General features: G+C 40.1%; 1 protein-coding gene across 9 annotated transcripts in view; it reads right to left on the reverse strand.

Moving 5' to 3' along the window:
• tafa5l (TAFA chemokine like family member 5, like) overlaps positions 1-19,049 on the reverse strand; it is a 54,363-nt gene that overhangs the window by 20,664 nt on the left and 14,650 nt on the right. For all 9 annotated transcript variants that reach the window (XR_015086436.1, XR_015086437.1, XM_086027774.1 and 6 more), the window contains 2 exons: positions 9,633-9,782; positions 421-548 (listed from right to left, as the gene is read on the reverse strand). Coding sequence is in view for 7 of the 9 variants with exons in the window: in XM_086027774.1 (XP_085883900.1) it covers positions 421-548; positions 9,633-9,782 (278 nt within the window). In the remaining 2 variants the exon portion in view is untranslated. The remainder of the gene's footprint in view (positions 1-420; positions 549-9,632; positions 9,783-19,049) is intronic.

Here is a 19,049-nt window from a genome sequence, read left to right on the forward strand (position 1 = left end):
ACTTGTACAAACTACCAGGATCAATGTCTGAATTCCCACCACATTTTTTAATCAACTTACCTATTGCAATGTAAATTATGGCTGCGGGTGGGTCTCCCTTCCAAGCTGCTAACCTCATGTCACTTGACACATTCAAAGTACGGCGGGAGAGAGAAGGCTAAGGCTCCACCGGTCAAATGACATGGAAGCGTTTGTTTGTATTGTGGACCCCACCCATAACAATGTGTGACATCATGGTGAAATGTCAGATAATGTCCTCAAAATAAAAACAAAAGCTTGTATTTTTTTGTTTTGTCATTTCAAAAAGTCACTCTAGGATCAGTGGAACCATTCACTCCCTTGCATCAAAAACTTATCCTAAACACCTGAGGTCATGTACATCCAGTTCATAATACAATTGTATAGAGTGTCATAAATTACCGTGACTGTCTTGATGCGTCCACTGCTTCTGGTGCAGGTCCATCCCGAGCGGTTGAAAAGGAGGCTGCAAACTTCGCCATCCACACAGGGAGTCATCTCACACCACTGACGACTCCGCACAATTTTCGCTGGGGGCGGAGGGACAACAGGTTAGGCACTACCTGGCAGACACTTCCAAATCATGATTTTTTTTCAATAAATTAATACATTTGGCAGCATCTTTCTGATTGTGTGAAGATTCTTGGATGACTTGATTACCAAGCACTGTATGTGGCAGGAGGTCATGTGTTTCGTACATTTAGCTTGCTTTAACATCACAGTGGAACATCTGAGGTAAAAAACAATCCATGCTGGGAAGTTGTCGAATACCAGTTGGGCAGATTGTTTCAAATTTTGAAAGATTTATTCATTCGCGCACAGTTGCCACATACTGTACGCTGCTGCGCATTCTCATTGGAAATACAGTATGCTAAGGATATATATATATATATATATATATATATATATATATATATATATATATATATATACACATTGTGTACTGCTAATGATTACTTCTATAAAACATACTGCTTCCATATTTTTTTTTCTTAATTTCCGCCATAGGAAATAATGCAAATAAAAATAATCTGTAATATTTTGAACATTCTTGTGTTGCTAAACGTAAACATGATTTAATCACACTCAAATATTGAATTCAATGACAAACGACAAATGCTGAATGCAAAGTTGCCTCATATATTTTATTATATTTTAATTGTCACACAGGTGTAAAATGAAGTTAGTCATTTGTTGCTGCTAATGACAGAAAATTCTTTAAATTCTAAATTTTAATTGTAATTATATATTTTTTAAAGAGTAAACAAGAATATTGCAGTAGCGTTTTACTTATGTTCCACTCTCTTATACTGTACTCAAACTTAACTAATAAATACATAAACAAATAAATAGATATTTAATTTCTCATTAATATATTTGTCCACTTCTTATTAATTACACACTAATTTAATTTACTTCATTCATAAATTAAATTAAATTCCAGTGAAAAAAGTACATTTTTCATTATTCTCAATAGACATATGTTTCAATAGCTTCTTTAAAAGGTTTTTTTTTTTTAATGGGGGAATCAGACAGCTTAACACTGAACAGCACCAAATCAAAAGTTTACATTCATGCAATGTTCAAATACATAGCAAGCAGCAGACCTTTATAATTATTATGATTATTTTCCCTTGATTGTTTGTTTTCATGTGATAAATGCTGAACCTGAACTGAACTGTCACAAACATTTCCAGCGCACATCATGGAAAGAGAAGCAGATTAGAAAAGGCAAATGGAAAGCCGGCACACTCAAGCTATCAGTCTGCTGCAGACGACGCAAGGGCGCCGTCATCTTGCGAGCGACGCTCTCGTCGCCCCTCTGAGCTCTGTCTGCGTGACATTGAATTAGCATCCGCCTGTGGTACACAACGATAAGAGCTGATTGTTCTTTACACAGCGTGCTAAAAAACAGCCAAAGGTTATCAGCTCTCAATGGACCCGGCCGGGTCCAACGCTCCTGCTTCCCCTTTCCCTCCCATGGGCAGCCTTTTGTGGAACAAGGTAACATGGTCGGCAAATTGAAAGAAAGGGATGACAATTTGTCGAACGTCTAGAAGAGCTGAGGGAGTCGCCACAAGAGCAAGTGGGGTGTATCTTATTTCACTGAATATGGTGTATCTCATCAGCAGAGTAAGAAAACCATCAAGACACAGGTTATTTCATCAAGGCCAAGAAGACTTAAGAATCTATTTACACCCCGTACCTGGAATCTCACACGAAACATTTTTGGGGAGCCTATGGAAACACTCTTCTTCCTAAAACGCCTCTGTGAATTTTCATTCCAACACGCGTCCGTTGGCGTGCAAATTTATCTGTCGGTTGCACATGTAGTTCGGAGTACATGAATGGGCCAGCAAAACTCAATTTCCAGAGCCGGGAAAATAAAAAAGGGCTGAGTTGGCAAAGTGGCGGGAGTGCTGACTAACCAGGGATTGCGTCTGACTCCATCCCAGAATGGCGGAGGTCAGATTAAATAAATGACTTCAGGCTGCCGCACTGTGCTGTGACCTTGTTACTTCTTCAATGCGGGGCCATGACTTGATACATGCTGTGAAGCGGTCCAACTAGTCAAATTGCGTTTTAGTAGGTAGACCACTATAGAGTTTTGTTGTGATATTGGAAATACAATTTGCATGTTCATATTTTTTTCAGTGACTGCTTTCATTTATTTTTTTCATCATGTCTTCAGCATTGTTTATTAGGCTAGGAGGGAGGGAATGTGAACCTGACTAGTAATGAGGAAAATAGCCAATGTCATTTCCACGGCTGCCAAATAATTCCGAGCTCTATACCATTAGTGGACCAGCCAGGGCACACGCATTGTTGTCTTAGCACTAGCATTGGTGCTAATGTTACTCTTCACAGTTGTTTGTAGTGATTGTGCAAACATGCTATAATAATTTAAATCAAGATAGGAATTACATACTTTATTAAGTGTTTAGCATGCACTTTCATTGATTTAATGCATGTTTGTCCTGTCTCAGTGGTAGAGTGGTCGTCTCCCAACCCAGAGGTTGTGGGTTCGATCCCCGGCCGTTGTGACTGTGTTGAAGTATCCTTGAGCATGCTACTGAACCCTTAGTTGCTCCTGATGCTGCGTCATCAGTAGGTCGATAAGGTACAGGTTGAAGCGCTTTGAGTACCGAAGGTAGAAAAGCGCTACACAAGTGACAGCCCATTTACCATTTGTACTTACCACGGTGCCCTAAAAGTTACTTGGCAACTGTACCTGGTGGTACAAAACTTCCAACGAAAAGAATGTGTCATTTAATAACAAATCATGAAAAATCTGGTCTAAATTGCATACATCCTTCGGCTATAATGCCATAAAAACTTTACTTGTTAGAATTCTTTTTTATGCTTCTTCTAATTCTTGTTGACTGGCATCAATTAAATTCACACACCATTGAAAAAAAAAAACATTTAGCGCCAAAGAAATGTTTATTATGCGCACAACATAAAAGTGTGGAAACAGCACAGTAACTGGGCTTCAAGCAATCATGGAATTAGCACAATAGAAAACATGATTTATCAGAACAACAGTGAAATGTTGAGGCTGCACTAACAGCAAAATAAAAATGAGTATTTGCAAAATTTCTGACCTCTTTGCAGAGCATGCATAAAAGCTTGGAGCCAGAATAAACAGTCTCACAGCCGATTCTTATCACGGTGACTATCAAGCCACATGCGATAACGAAGTGGCAGTATGGCAACAGGAAGGCCAGCAAGAGAAAAGTAGACAGCTTGAGGAGAAGATTAGCGTTAGAGCGCTGGAGAGGTAGTGTGCAGACATCATCAGAAAAAAGGTCAAAACAAAGGCAAAGAAATTTGAATGTGGCCCAAAGATGAGATAAAAGACACAAGAGATTCAATTGAAAATGCACAAGCCTTACCGTGTGATGTCCCATTTGTGCGCCGTGTGCAAAGGCTTCCAACATTTGAGGGCAGTTGGTCGAACGAGTTTAATAACAGAGGCAAAATAGTCGCAAAGTCCATTTTGTGTTCAAAACAACGGTGAACACTTGTGCTGTTTACGGTCGTTCAAATCGCTCACGCCAGTAATTGTAAACGGGGGGATAAAACAAAGCTTTTTATCACCGTATATTCACCATTGCTCTCACATTTTTGACGTGACTACTTTACATCATCAAAACATACAAGAATATGCTGTGTACACTTTATCAGGTACTTTTTGGGTAATGAGGTTCATCTTTGTTTCTTGATTTGAGACGGGCGTGATGCTTGTCTGTTTGCATGTCCATGTTTTAGTTTGCAATGCTGTTCAACATTCATCTGTTCATTGTGTAGAATACAAATTTACTCGCATATGTTTTGAAATACTGTACTAAAAACTTAATTGAGAAAAACTCATGTCAAATTTCTTATGTTAAATAAACAGTACAAACCCTGCTGAGCGATGTGTTGTAAACAAGTGTGTCTCTTTGTTAGCAGCTAGCAAGCTAAGAGGCTTCTTTGACATACAGCGAAACGAGTTTATCCGGACACAGATGATTTAATGAACAACGTTTTACACTACTAAAGTAGTGATCGACATATTTTGTCAACCAAAAGCAACATACCTTTGCTGTCACGAGACAAAGATCGTAGTGTTGAACAGGCGGGCATTGTTTATCCGTCACTTAGTTCCCGTCTGTATTTCCAGACGCAAAGTTATTGTAAGATTCCAGGATCTTGACAGCATCAAAGTTTACCCAAATGTAGGCATTCTTCTTTACAATCAAGTAATGAACAATGTTGTGATAACTCACTTTGTGGAACAAAGCTTCATTTGACCAGTCTGATTTTGGAAGTTTATCGAGATCTTTCCCTCCAACCAACTTCTATTACTCTACATAACGACTTCCGACTGATTCCAAAGTGTGAGTGAAACGGTATCCAAATATGGATGTCATCATGAAACTCGACATAAGTAGACCGATGATCGAAAAGTCTAACAATAGATCAGGCTTCTCCGTGTTTTCCTTTTGCGTGCGTGCCCTCAAATATTAAGCATTGTAGGTAAACTGGGAAGGATCTATTATAAATTTAAAATTCTACCAACAAAAGTGTTCTCAAAAGTTTTCTATCAATAGAGAAGAATGATTGCCCTGACAATTGAACAAAATGTCTTATGTGCACAAATTCGATATGAACTAGGAATAGTTATTAAGAAAGTTTGAGGATGTCAGTATGTAGTCTGCAGCAGCTAGAAGTACAAAAATTGGGGACAGCGGATGTAGTGAAAAAATGACACGCTAAATTTGCCAGCTCATGGAACCTCACTAAATTCACTGTCCAACTGTTTGCACGATATAATTGCAATGTTTATCATGTTAACTTCATTATTTTCCATTTCAAAATATGGGCAACCTCAAAGGTTAAATGCCCCTTAATGTTGTAGATTTCTTCTATGTTTTAGGAAGTGTATGAGTCTAAAGTGGAAGAAACCGTCCTAAAAATACAGAAAGGATAAAGAATTACAGCAAGCTTAACATCCACTTGTAACCCTCCACTTGAATTTACTCTGTTTTGGCGGTCAGTTCTGTCCGATACAAATGAGCCACTTTGCACCCACCTCCTGTTCTACGGGGACAATGGGTATTTCATACACAAGGACAGAGTGTATTGTACAAAACTACATTGCCTTTTGGCTTCACTGTAAAAACACATTGCCATTTTTTTCAGCTGCAAAAGATACTGCTGTATCTCTCACTGAACAAATATAAACCTTGTTGGACTTCACTTGGCTTATGATGGGAGGGGAGATTAAAAGTATTAGCCCAGTTCTCTTTCATTAAGTCACCAGCGGCACACTGTTGTAAGTGTGAAAATGCCCAAAGGCTATATTTGATGACGTAAGCCATGGATTTTTGACTTTCATTTCAAAACAGTAGAAAAAGTTTGAGTTTTAAATCCATGAGGTTTAGCTGAGCATTTTATGACTTACTCCTCATTTGGAACCACAGGGTCCCTCATTTCCAAATCACCCAGTGGGTTTCACCAAGCAGATTTTGATTTTAACAAAACTTAGTGTGCTTCTGTTTAGTGATTGCACAACACAAAATCTCAAAATTGAGGTCAATTGGAGCAGCATCTTCTAAAAGATTGCAGATTTGGAATCGTTGTTGAATTTCCTTTCCAACAATACTTGTTTTGTGAAGATTGACCCAGTAGTTCCTGAGATATAAAGCTCCGATTGAGTTAAAATTTGAGCGTTTGTGTCACAATCAACAAGTACGATAAGTTTCATTAAAATCAAAATCTGCTTGGTCAAAATTTCCAAATTTTTTGGGGCTGATTTGGCACGGAACGACCCCACAGAGTAATGCTAAAGGTCACCAGCAAGCAGTGAGAAAGCGTGTCGAGAAGCCTGACTCAGATCAGAGCCAAAGAAAGTCCAAGCACCGGTCTCTTTGGCGTAGTTACGGCCAACATTAACTTTCCTGTTACTCATTAAAAGAGTTGTTGCTAGCTCACCGCTTGGCCTGATTATCTACAAAGCTATATCGGTGTCAGAAGTGAAACCGTCAGTAGGGCAACGCATAAGGAAAGTGACGGTGGTCGACCGCGGGTGGGAGTGGATGGACGCCGCTTTCGATGGTGCGTTGGGCCGTGATATGAACCCTGATCGTGTTTCGGAGCATGTTGACCACCTGAGGGGGACCGCGAGGAAGCTCCCGTTCGATGCTGGTGTTAACTCATTGAACGCTGAGGGTGGTGCACGTACAGACAACAATGATGGCCCCTATCCAGCGGCCTATCAAGACGCCGAAATACTGCAAGGCTTTCCATGCCCAATTTCAACTTTTGGCACGGGCTGTTGGCTGGACTGAGAGGGATAAGGCACTGCAGCTGGCCATGTGTCTTACGGAAGAAGCTTTGTCCTGCTTGTTACTGCTGAAAGAGATGAAAGCGATGACAATGGGGCTATGGTTGGTGCCCTACGGTGGCGTTTTGGACAGTACAGTCAGCCCAACGTTCTACGCTCACAGCTGTCAAACAGGCACAGACGGGCTGGTGAACCTCCCCGTGTAGTAGCTGATGACATTGAAACTTTGTCAAGGCGTGCATATGCCCATACGCCGACTGACATCCAGAGTGAGCTGGCCAGGGACCAGTTCATCCGGGCCATTACCCCAAGAGAGCTGCGTATACAGACTCAATTGGCGCACCCTCGTACTCTTCAGGAGGCGCTGGAGCTGGCCGTAGAGCGAGAGGTCATAGGAGTCGCCACACGGAGCGACCATGTTTGTTCTGCTGCACCGGTCAACCTAATCCAAGAGAAACCAACATGGGTGGAGGAGTTGACTATGACCCTATGATATTTCAGTGTGTCTTTTTTTAAAAATTTGCAAAGATGTCCACATTTGTTTTTTTCTGTCAACATGGGGTGCTGAGTGTACATTAATGAGAAATAAAATGAACTTTTTTGATTTTGAATCTCAAGGGGTCTGAATGTTAACAACAGTTTCAAAGGCAAAAATACATGTGCCAAATGGTCAGTGAGGGATACAGTATCAATGAAAAAAAAAAAAAATGAAATGAGGAAAGTGGTTTACATGCTTAGAAGGGCAAAAGCCCATCTATGTCAATCCACATTTGAGGCCAATGTAAGTACTACGGACTACGGACAAAAAGATCAAAGAGGATGTTGGAAGGAATTCGCCCCACTGCTTTCTCATGCAATATGCAGAATTCCACTTAAAAGCTTTGCGACGTTGGACCCCATCAGCTGTCCGCAGGAAGCATTTCAATGAGGCTGCGAGCAACAGATTCAGTCGTTAATGCACTGGCCGCTAATGGAGTACAGGGTGCAGTGCAGCGGGAAACCAGTGAAAATCAATTTCCTCCTGCTTTAATCATAGTTCTCTCTAAGTTAATTAGTATCTGTTGAGTGTTTAGAGGGAGGCAGGGTGGGGGCGTCTGTTGAGCGTCGGAGGCAGTTAAAAACGACGTTGGGGAATGTGACGCGAGCCATCGGACCGCATGCGGTGTGGAGGCTATTAGATGCTGTGAGTCATTGGAACTAATGGGGCTTGTGGTGCATGTCATTGTGATATTGGGAGATCCAATCAGCACGACTGTGTCAGCCGCCATTAAAGGCCGTCTGTCACTTTCCACCAGATATAGTCTGATAACCCAGACAGGCCATCGTGCATTAAAACTTATCCAACTCACCTTCTACGCTATGAGTGATCCTTATTTAGCTGGTGTTATTAAACATCTGAGGAAGGGAGGGATTTAACAGCACACTGAGAACAGCCAAAGTGAATGAATAGGACTTTGTACAACAGTTTAGCTGAGGTCCAGAGTCATAAGTTTTTGTATACTGACGTACACACGTACGCACACACACAGATTTACCTTATCTTATCTTGAACTTTATTGTTTGGAATATTTTAAATCATGTATAACAGCAAACCTACTTTTACAACATCATGATATAGAAATGCAAGATGCAAAAATAAACCAAAAATTAAAATAAATAAACTCACTCAATATTTTATTATTATTGAGGAATTGGTGTTTGTCCTGCATAGCTTCCCAATCCGCAAAAAAAAATGAATGATAGGTCTACTAACGTTGCAATATAGGGCAGTATAAGACCCAACGCAACTAAGATGTGTCTGCCATCTAGTGGTGATTGATGATATTACTGCTTAAAACAAAAGTTGAGCCCTGCATATTGGTAGTTTGCCACCCGCGGGTTTACAAATTTGGTTTTGTTTTGTCCAATATTTTTTCATTTTTGGGGATTTTTCTTGTTTTTTCCCCAGAATTTTTCCCCATTTTGTTGTGGACAATGTATATTGAATGTTTACCAGCATTTTGGGGGGAATAATTTTTGGGGTTTGAAAAAAGAAAAAAAAAATCCCCCGCCAAAATTTTTGGGCATGGGAAAATTAATCAAGGGGCCACTCAGACTGTGGTCGTCAGATGGCCATCCCTGATGCAGAGAAAACATACATCAACACCGATACTCATCTGAAAGCGGAAAGAGACAATACGAGCCAAAGAAAAAAAACAATAACAAATTAATCAATAACTTCATTGGTGATTGATCACATTTGAAGCTACTAAGGAAACATATCACGGACCACCTGGCTGCGACCACCAGAGATGATGTCGATTCAATCTTAACTAATTGACGATATCAAGATGAACAACAGGATGTCAGTTATGTGAAGTTGAGATACATACACATAGACTTCCATTGTGTCACAATGCCATATTTTTTTAATAATATTATTGATATATTATTCAGATCAGTATGACACTGGCATTGAAAAAGGAGTTGAGAACATTCATTAGAGATTTCTGTGCCATTTCGTAAAGTTTGAACTCTGAGCTGCAAATAAAGTTCCAACAAAATGTATTTAAAAAATATCTTAAAGTTATGTTTCTAACAACCAAATAAATCATACGTCATTACAGTCAGGGATTCTTTGAAGGCATATAAATAATACCGGTAATATTATGTAATATCTTCAATGGCCTTGGCAAAATATATTTTAAAAACCCCTTTGAAATATATTCAGAATAGTGGCCGTAATAAACGGTAGCGTGTGCTCCGCATTGAGAAAACAGACAAGAAATGACCTTTGACATACCATCGACACATGCCGGCCTCGCCCGTGTGGTGCCGGCGATCTGACCTCTGCGGCAGGCGCAGCGGGCTGTCTGCCTGGCGATGGTCCGTCTGGGAACGCTGCTGTCCCTGTTGAGCATGACTATCTCGCAGGTTCCCACCGCCAACTGGCCTGCCGAACACAGTGGTGAGCAGCAAAGTGCATTAGCAAAATATGCCTGTAATGGACACGTTGCAGACGACCAAGTGCTGGGAACAAGTGATTACAGACTGCTGAAAAACACATGCCTTGAATGCATCTTCATTTGAAATGTAGTTTGACTCGATACTGTCTTGCACATATGCTTCTGAAAACCTGAGGGCCGCTATCTTACTGATGCGCAAGGCATTGTGGGATGATTTTGTTTAAAGGTTGCATTGCTAAATTGATTTACTTTGGATAAAAAGACAGTGAAATTGTCTGTAATACTCAGAACAAAAAACACATTTTCAAATTTCAGCTCAAACCCGAATAAATCCTTTAACATGGAAAGGAGAACAAGTAAACTCGAAGAAGACAAAATGCTAGTACATATATATATATTTGCAAACAACACTAGTCAACAGCTGTTGAATACAAATAATCACACACACACACACGCACGCACGCACGCACGCACGCACACACACACAGAAATGAGTGCACTAGTGGAAGTCTATCAAAGCTATGTTTTTTTTTAAAATTATTTTAAAAATTCAAATTATAGCGAGAGAATCAGGATCAAGATTCTGAAAAAGGGCCTCGTGTTGACTGAGGACTAGTAAAAACTTACTTTGAAAATGGGAGGGGGGGACATACTCATTTCTGATGAACACTGTAAATACTAAGTGCCCGATAGGCCATTGACAAAAAGAGACATGGAAAGGAATGGAATGGAGAAATATCATTGTATATTCTCTACTACTTGAGACTGAATCGATCAGAAGCACCTCTGCTGATTGCACTCCATTTACACTCAATCAACAGAATCTTTAGCAACCATCAAACACAGTATGAATCAGCTTTGTAGCCCTACACTTCATATGACCAATTCAGAATCATCACATGCGAAAATAATGGGGCATCCCTGCAAATTTAATCCCAAAATGATCTTGCAAATCATTCATTCCGAAATCCCAAGTGGAAAGAGCTAATAACAAGGCTAGCTCTGGTGTACGGCAACATAACAAAATGTTTAATTGAGGGTGTGAGAACGATCTCAAGATCGCAATTACATTGACATCGTCCTCACCAGACAAACAAACAGCGTCGCTTCAAATGTTTGCTCCAAGCTGCCTCAATGACATGCACAGCTTCGTGCCTGGGCATGTTTTTCAGAGATCACATTGTCCAACGGTCACACGAAAAACGCACATGAATGAGGAATTTTTCTCCCCCATGTGTGGCCTTTAAAAGCTCACAGCTCCAGTGAGCATTAAACATTAAGACAGTTGTTCTGTCAATGAAATGACTTGAACACCAGAGGGAAGGTGTTTAATCGTTTTTTATGTAGCCTTGCCGGTGCATTTAAGAGAACGATTAGTCACTAATGGTTGCTGTGTTGTATGAATGACCACAATGCAATCACAGTAAGTAACATTCAGGAGATTTGGAGACGACACAAAGAGCAGTTTTCTATTCTTGCAGTGTCATCCCAACTTGGGTCGATCGAACCCACACTGCTACCGCGTTCTAGCGTGGGAGCACAGATCGCTGACCGCTGAGCTAAAATTCTGGGGCGCCAATCTGGTTCAGGACCTTATTCAGCAACCTCAAGGCAATGTGATCGCTCAATGCCGCTTTAACCGGTTTTCGGGGCTTGTCTTCGTTTACCAACGTCTCCATTTTTTTCCTCTTTGTTCCTCTTTTTTTCCATCAGTGACTTCATGTCGTGATAGTCATGTAGAATGATTATTCCCACCATCAGGCCCTGGTTATACAAATTTGCATATTTAAATACACTGTAAAGAAAAAAAGTTGGGTGAAGTCAAAATTTCAAGGCAACAAACTTTGATAAAATCTTGTTTTAAGTTTTGCTAATGTGAAAATTGGCTTTCCCGCATTTTCAACAACGAAATAAGAGTTTACAAAAATAATTGTCCTTTGTATTGTCCTCCAACTTAAATATAAGTAAAAACAACTCAGCAAATTGCTTTGGAGCAAACAACTTGCTTGCTTTGTTGTGCTAATTAACATTGTTGCCATAATTGTCAATACTTTATATTTTAAGGTCGTTTTAACTGTTCTTTTGAGGATTTTTGGCACTCCTTGCCTCCTTTCCTGCATTTGGATTGTAATTCCACCATGCAAACTCCTTACCATAAAACGAATAAATGAGAGCTGGCCATGACTGTACTGAAAAGTTCCGAACTGGTGTCACAAAAGATACTGTATTTCAGATTCAAACTAAAAGTTTTCCCGTTTGAAGTAATCTCCCTGGAGTCTAACGCACTTTCCCAGCCTTTCCGTCATCACGGCTCTCATTATGTCATTATATCTTCAAAATGGGTGTCCTTGATGGCTCCCTTGAGAAAGAGGAAAAAACAACATGGAGCCAGGTTGGGTGAGGATAGGCAGATTACTCCAGCATGGTAAGGTTCCTCGCAGCCAGGACCCGACAGATGCTCAAGGAAGGCGTGTTGTCATGGTGAATTGATCCGTCTCCAGAAGTAGTTAAGCAATAGCAGAAGTCTGCGTGATTGTAGCTCAACTACTTATAGCTCATGTCTTGTTGTTGATCTTCAGACCAAAAACTAGTTGAGACTAAATCAACAGCATCTCTGCTAGTTGAGGCCGAGTTGCGCTCTTCATTTTGCTTCAGGACATTATTCATCAACTATTAATTCACAACGATTAATTCATCATTTATCATTATGCCAATCCCATTCATCTCTACACATACTGAAGTTCAGTATGATCTGATCTACTGATCAAGTGTCTTGACTGTCTATTATATGTAGCCTTTTTGAGTTGAGTCTGAAATGAAAAAAGATCATTTTAAAGCTACCCATTAAACTCCACCTTAGTTTGATGACAGTTTTTTAAATTTATTTATCTTGGAGTAAAAAAAAAATATTTTTTTTTTATTTATCACAGCTGATCTGGAGATTTATCATAATATAATACACGATCGTGATGAAGTACCTTCATTAATACATTCATCTAGTTTCTACAATACTTATCATGTTCAAGGATTCAGATGGAGATGGAGACTCTCCCAACTGACTTTGGGTGAAAGCTTGACTACACCCAGGAATGGTCACCATCACCAAGGCTCATGGGAGACAAAAAAAACATTCACATTGTCCATGATTGGGAAATTGAACACACACTGCCTGTACGAGTCAGGTGAGTGAACAGCTACACCATCAGTGACCCAATAATTAATAACGTTATCATTATCATTTAAAAATTGCATTTGTACAAATAAGCTCATGATAATGCTAATAATAGTGCTTGATAAATGTCTTAGTCCTAATAAACACCTGGCGCTTGTGGTTTAGTAAATAAATACCAGAATTTGAGGAATACGGTATCATTTTTTATTATGACCATCTTCATGTATTCAATATTTTCATAACATTCATTCATTTTTTTAGAGTCATTAAAACCAGTTTTATTTCAAAAGAAAACCATATCGATTGTCACATTTAAAAATGAATGTGAAGTATACATTAAAATCATTATCATTTCATCAGGATTTTATGTTTGCAATATTTTGCACGGGCAGCTCATATGGTTCTGCAGTCTCACTCTGAGAAACGGATGGTCCATTTGAACACCCACTTCAGGTAGCAGATATGGCTCCTTGCCTTATAAAAGGGCAAAGAACAGTTGACCGTAAAATTTGGAGTGGATTAAATGAAACAGATTCCACAAAGTCCATTACATATCTAAACTATCAAAGCACCTTTTCTGGAGGTTATAAAAAGCTCTGTCTTCTCTTTAGTAATCATCGAAAAAAGTTACACCCCTTTTTTTCCTTCAATGGAAAGCTGCTTTAAAGGGAAAAAAAAAAAGGCAGCTCAGAGACGCGAGGTTGCACTTTCCACAAGGTCAAAGCAGGCGTCCCTCTTTAAAAGTGTTCCATCTTCATCAGCAAAGCTACAATTGGGCATATTCGAGTTGCTGAAAAAGTCAAATGGATAACAGGTCTTGGATCACCACAAATAGTTTATGTGATGGCGATTAAAGTTGTTCAAGAAGCCACACGCACGTCACGGTCATGATTTACTACTCAAGTTAACATGTACTGTATATTTACTTATTTAATATCACAGCTCAAGTTAAAAGAAGGAAGGACGGGTTGTGAGTGAGTAGCACGTCTGCCTCCTTCGTCCCAGTTCTGAGGTTCATGGTTCGAATCTCTTCTCCAGGCTTTCTTGTGGGTTTTGCTTGTTCTCCCTGTGTTCCAAAGATTCATATTAGATGCATTGAACACGACATTTTTTTATGAGTTGTTAATGAGTGAGAATGGTTGTTTGTCTACAATTGCCCTGTAATTGTCTGGTGACTATCCAGGGTGTATCCCACCTCTCGCCCGTGCTCATCAGGGAGCGGTTCCAGCTCACCTGAGATTCCTAGACTCGCCCCTATTCCAAAAATATAAATAAAACAGAGGTTGACCAACATCTTGAAATGGATTGTGTTCAACCTCCTTGATTCCAGCGTACCAAAAATATATGAAAGATTTTGCCTAATTACAGCGAGCCAATTATTTTCCCCAAGAGCCAATCATGATAGAAAAGCTCGGACGACGAAGTTATTACAACCGCCAGGGTGGTCGTCTTAACATAAACTTAACTGCCGTTGCCGTGAACAGCGCTGCTTTTGAAAAATACCGTAGCTTAGCGTTTGGATCTGATACATTTCGGCAATTTAGAAAAGCAAATGCAATCAGTGGGAGCCTCTCTCTGTGGGAAAGTGGCGTGTTTAATATTCTGCTCACTCACTATACACCATCATCACCACCACCCAGCCCAGCCAATGTTGCTTTTACTGAGGCGAGCCCTTTTATGCATGTGGGTGCTGGGAGGGCGGAGGTGATGTGAGATATCAGTGCTGTCTGCTGTGTTTCTCTGTTGAACAGATGAATGGGCTTCATGCAACAAGCCTGAAGGCAGAGACTGGTTGAGCAAGGACTTGTGCGGTGAGTGGGCTGTGGGAATGGGGGAGGTTGGAAGGCGCTTTGTAACGTGTCCTTCGCCGCCGCCTTGCACTCCATCATTCCAACTACATATGATTGTTGACATCACACTTGCTCAGGGCTGAGGTAACGACCAATCACGGCTGATCTGTTATCTGAAGCTGAGCCACGAGCAACTTTTATGTCATCTTCAGTCGACAGGAGTGACAAAATGGCCGCCCCCTGAAATGGCTAAAAACGGGCGCATTTTGCTGATTAACTTATATTCCACAAATGCAATTAATCAGAACGCCGTGTTTCAACTCGTGGGTCTGCTGAGAACATATTCTGGAAAAAAATATGTTTGGGTTGATTTCCCCTTTAAGAAAGTGCAATGAATGAATAAGGAATATTATGATTGCATTGTTCACTTTTTGCAGTTATGGTCATAGTCATATGTCTCAGGACTTTTTGTAGCTTCTCATATCTTAAAAACACATGTTTGTTGTTTAAAACAAAAAAAAGCCACTTAAAATACAGTACTTATTGTACCGCACATTCCAGAAAAGTGGAAATTGAACACTGCCATTCTATGATGTCAAATTCTATGGCTTAGCAAGGTCCAGTGATCTCCCATCACAGCAACACAATCAGTTTTCTTTGTTTCCACCCAGTAGCTTCTTTAAAACTAATATTTCAGCCTGCCAAACCCAGCAACAACTTCATCAGTTTTGATTGAAGTTTTTGTGTGTTTTTGAATATTTTATCATATACAATACCCGTCTATAAAAAGAACTGTATGACAAGGATTCAATTACCCCCCTTGCAAAATAATGTTCCTTTATACTGTATATTCTAATTATAGACCGCTAAATATTTAAATGAACTTTTACTATGGCTCAGGGCAAATACTTTCTTTTCCAACTCTATTTCATTAAAAATTGCATTTCTCTAAATCTAGTGCACTTCATTATTCATGACAGCATGTATTGTGTTTGGTTTGATTCTCGAATAAGAGCCGAGTCCAATATAGAGATGTTCTAGTTGCCTTTCATATTCTGGCGCTGAGAATCCATCTAATTTCCCCGCCACACGAGAGCCAAGCAGGCTCTAATCACAAAACACTTGCATACAACACAAAGTCCGAGTGATTATCTTCATTCTTTGTATGTTCCTTTTCTTGATGGAAGAGCTGTTCTCAAGGTTGAAAATGGCAACGACAAAGACGCAGTGGAGAGATGAGAGCAAGACAATCACACAACCATTTTATACAGAAGACTGAGAACACTATGCTACTCCGTGTATCAGCAGTGTCAGTTACAGTGAAACTTTAAGAGCAGAACAAAGTCTCCATTCCCTGTCGCTGGTTAATGTCATTCATTACTTATCCTGTGCCCCGAGTCACAGCTGATCTGGAGCCTATCGGGGTTGACTTGAAGCGAGATGCGGGGTATAACCTGGGCCGGTCGCCAGTCAACTGCAGGGATGCTCGAGAAAGCAGTAGAAAACAAATGGCTATATACTGCCCTCCAAAAGTATTGGAACGGTGTTGACATCTGCGTTTGACATCACAAGATGAATACGAGACAAGAGATCAATATTACAAATGACATTTCCAGGCATTTACATCTGGATCAGATAGACAGCTTCAAAGACAGCCTCCTTTGTATGAACCTACCCGTTGGGACATCTAAATGTCGATACTTAGTGTGGGTTTTGCCTGTGTAAACAGTACATTCATACACGTTAGATGTGAAACCATGAAAATCCGACAATCCAAAACCAATTGAATTGTCAAGTTGAATGAAGATCTAAAATCAATCAGAGCCCTTGTACAAACCTAGCAAAAGCAACAATTTGGAATGTCATGAAGAACAAAGAAACCAGTTGGTCATATCTATACTAAATAACAGACATGGAACTGGTAGACCACTGAAAACAACGGCCGTTACCAACAAAAACATTTTGAGACCTCCAAGACAATAATCTGTTAGTGGCTTCAGCAACAACCTTCAGAGGGCACGAATGGATGGTCATGAACCAAAGTCGAGATGCTACACTCGAGAATACAAACTACTTATGAGCAAGAATAGGAAGGTCAGGCTGGAATGTGAGTTCAAGGACTAGCCTCAAAATTCACTTTATGGACTAATGAGACAACTTTGAACTTTTACCATATATATGGATACGTTAAAGCTGGGAGACAGGGGTGGTGGTATCATGAGCCCAACATACTGTCTCATCTGTGAAACTCAGTGGAGGAAATGTCATGGCTTGGGGCTTACGTTGCTTTTTCTTCTGGAACGGGCTCTTTAATCGAAGCAACTTACTATGACAGCTGGACACATCTAAACCAAGCCATATACATTTTCTGACTTCAACTCTATAGAGCATGTACATTTCACCTGCTAAAGATGATATTGAAGGAAGAAACCCCCCCCCCAAACCCAACATACAGCAATTGAAGAAGGCTGCAGTGAAGTCTAGAAACGCATCACAAAAGAAGACTGCAAAAGATTGGTGATGTCAATAAGTAAAAGGCTAAATATCATGTATTATCCACTCCAGTCTATCTGTTCCGGTACTTTTGCTAAAAGGAACAAGTGTTTTGTTTCAAATAATGTTGTCTTCTCAGTTGAGTATCAAATCCAGATTTAATTACCGGTAGTTGTAAATAAAAGCTGTAATGTTGATTTCTTGTCTAATATTCATCTTTTGACATTTAGGGAAACATTTATTTATGTGTGTTGAAAATAATTGTCAATAAAATAACAACAATTGAAGAAACGTAACATTGGGGTAGGGATATATAAGTTTGACTTCGTCCTAGTCCTTTTTGAACACTGCTACTTGTCTTTTTTAATTGAATTTTGTTTATTTAATTTTGTATTTGATCTTCAAAATAAACGACTTTATCATTGCATTCATTCATTCCAACACAAATGTTTTCAGTCCACAGCGATAAATAATCATACAGTTTCAATACTTTTGAAGGGGGTGTGTATAAGATGATTAAGAAACTGATAGTAAACATTGATGGTTGTGAAATTGTGATTCAATGATTATCCATCATCACACTTAGATCTCACCCACACATTCATCCATCCATTCTATAACAGCTTATCTTTACGAGGACAAATGCATTTTAATGCATTCCCATTAAAATGAATCAGTATCACACATTACCGTCTTTACACAACTAACACACATAAATAATTGACACTATCAGAGTGGCGTTCATTGAACAATATGTTTACGATTGTGTTTTGCAGTGGTGTAGTACTGCATCTCACAGAGGGTTGTTTCTAATATTTTATTCAACTACATGGGTGAGACAACATATGAGAAAAACATCTCATCTCATATATGACGCTCAAAGAGGGAGAGAACGTTCTTGATGCATGAATGCCGGTAATCCCAGTCGGCCCTTTTCTTTTCCCAGTGCACAAAGCCAAGTCTATAAAAGAAAAAGATGCGATGTTTGGTGTGTGAGAACAAGTCCATCAACACCTTTGAGATGAACTAGAAGCCGAGCCAACAGGCCATCTCTCAGGCTCCAAAATCATTGGCCTTTGACTGAGTGTTCTTCTGGGTGAATGGGCAAAACAATTCCCTCAGACACACTCCAAGGTCTTGGACAAAGACTTCCCAGAAAAGTGAGGGAACAACTTACATTTTTTTTTTTTAATACTTTCACTTCCTGAAGGTGTAACAGCCAGGTGCTTTTTTTCTATATGATGTATTATTCCAGACATCCTTTCAAGCCTGAATTCAGCAGCCTTGCCTTGACTTCCACATTAACATAGTCTCCCCATCATGCTCTCATCTCTGTCTGCTGCGAACGACTCTGTATGACATCAAACGGCAGTTTCGTTCCTCTGAGCATATGCTCATCACGGCGGCCAAGTGCTTCTCATTACCTAGGCGCCGTTCGACGCGCGCGCGATGCGCCAGACGAGTGGCGAGACTAAGGACGGCAGGTGAATGAGGCAGATGTTTGCGCGGCCTCCTTGGCTGACAGTGCCGTGATCCTCGCTCGCTAAACAGGTCGGACAGCAGGCAACTGGCGCAAAAACAAGCGCTCTAAAGTCGCACGCACCTGGTTGGAAGGGTCCGCCAAAGCCTGAATTCAATTTTTCAATATTCTACAGCCCCTTGATCACTATTATGCAAGTGAGCATCGCTCGAGAGAAATGGGAGGAGCTGTGTGCAATTCAGATTGTAGCTGACAACAATGTCTTTGGTTAGTCGATAATTTACGGGTAGACAAAATGTTGTACGGAAGGGCCAGGTTT

The sequence above is a fragment of the Filicampus tigris genome, chromosome 1, assembly GCF_054856515.1.
Source record: "Filicampus tigris isolate MCC_2025a chromosome 1, RoL_Ftig_1.0, whole genome shotgun sequence".
Classification (NCBI taxonomy): domain Eukaryota; kingdom Metazoa; phylum Chordata; class Actinopteri; order Syngnathiformes; family Syngnathidae; genus Filicampus; species Filicampus tigris.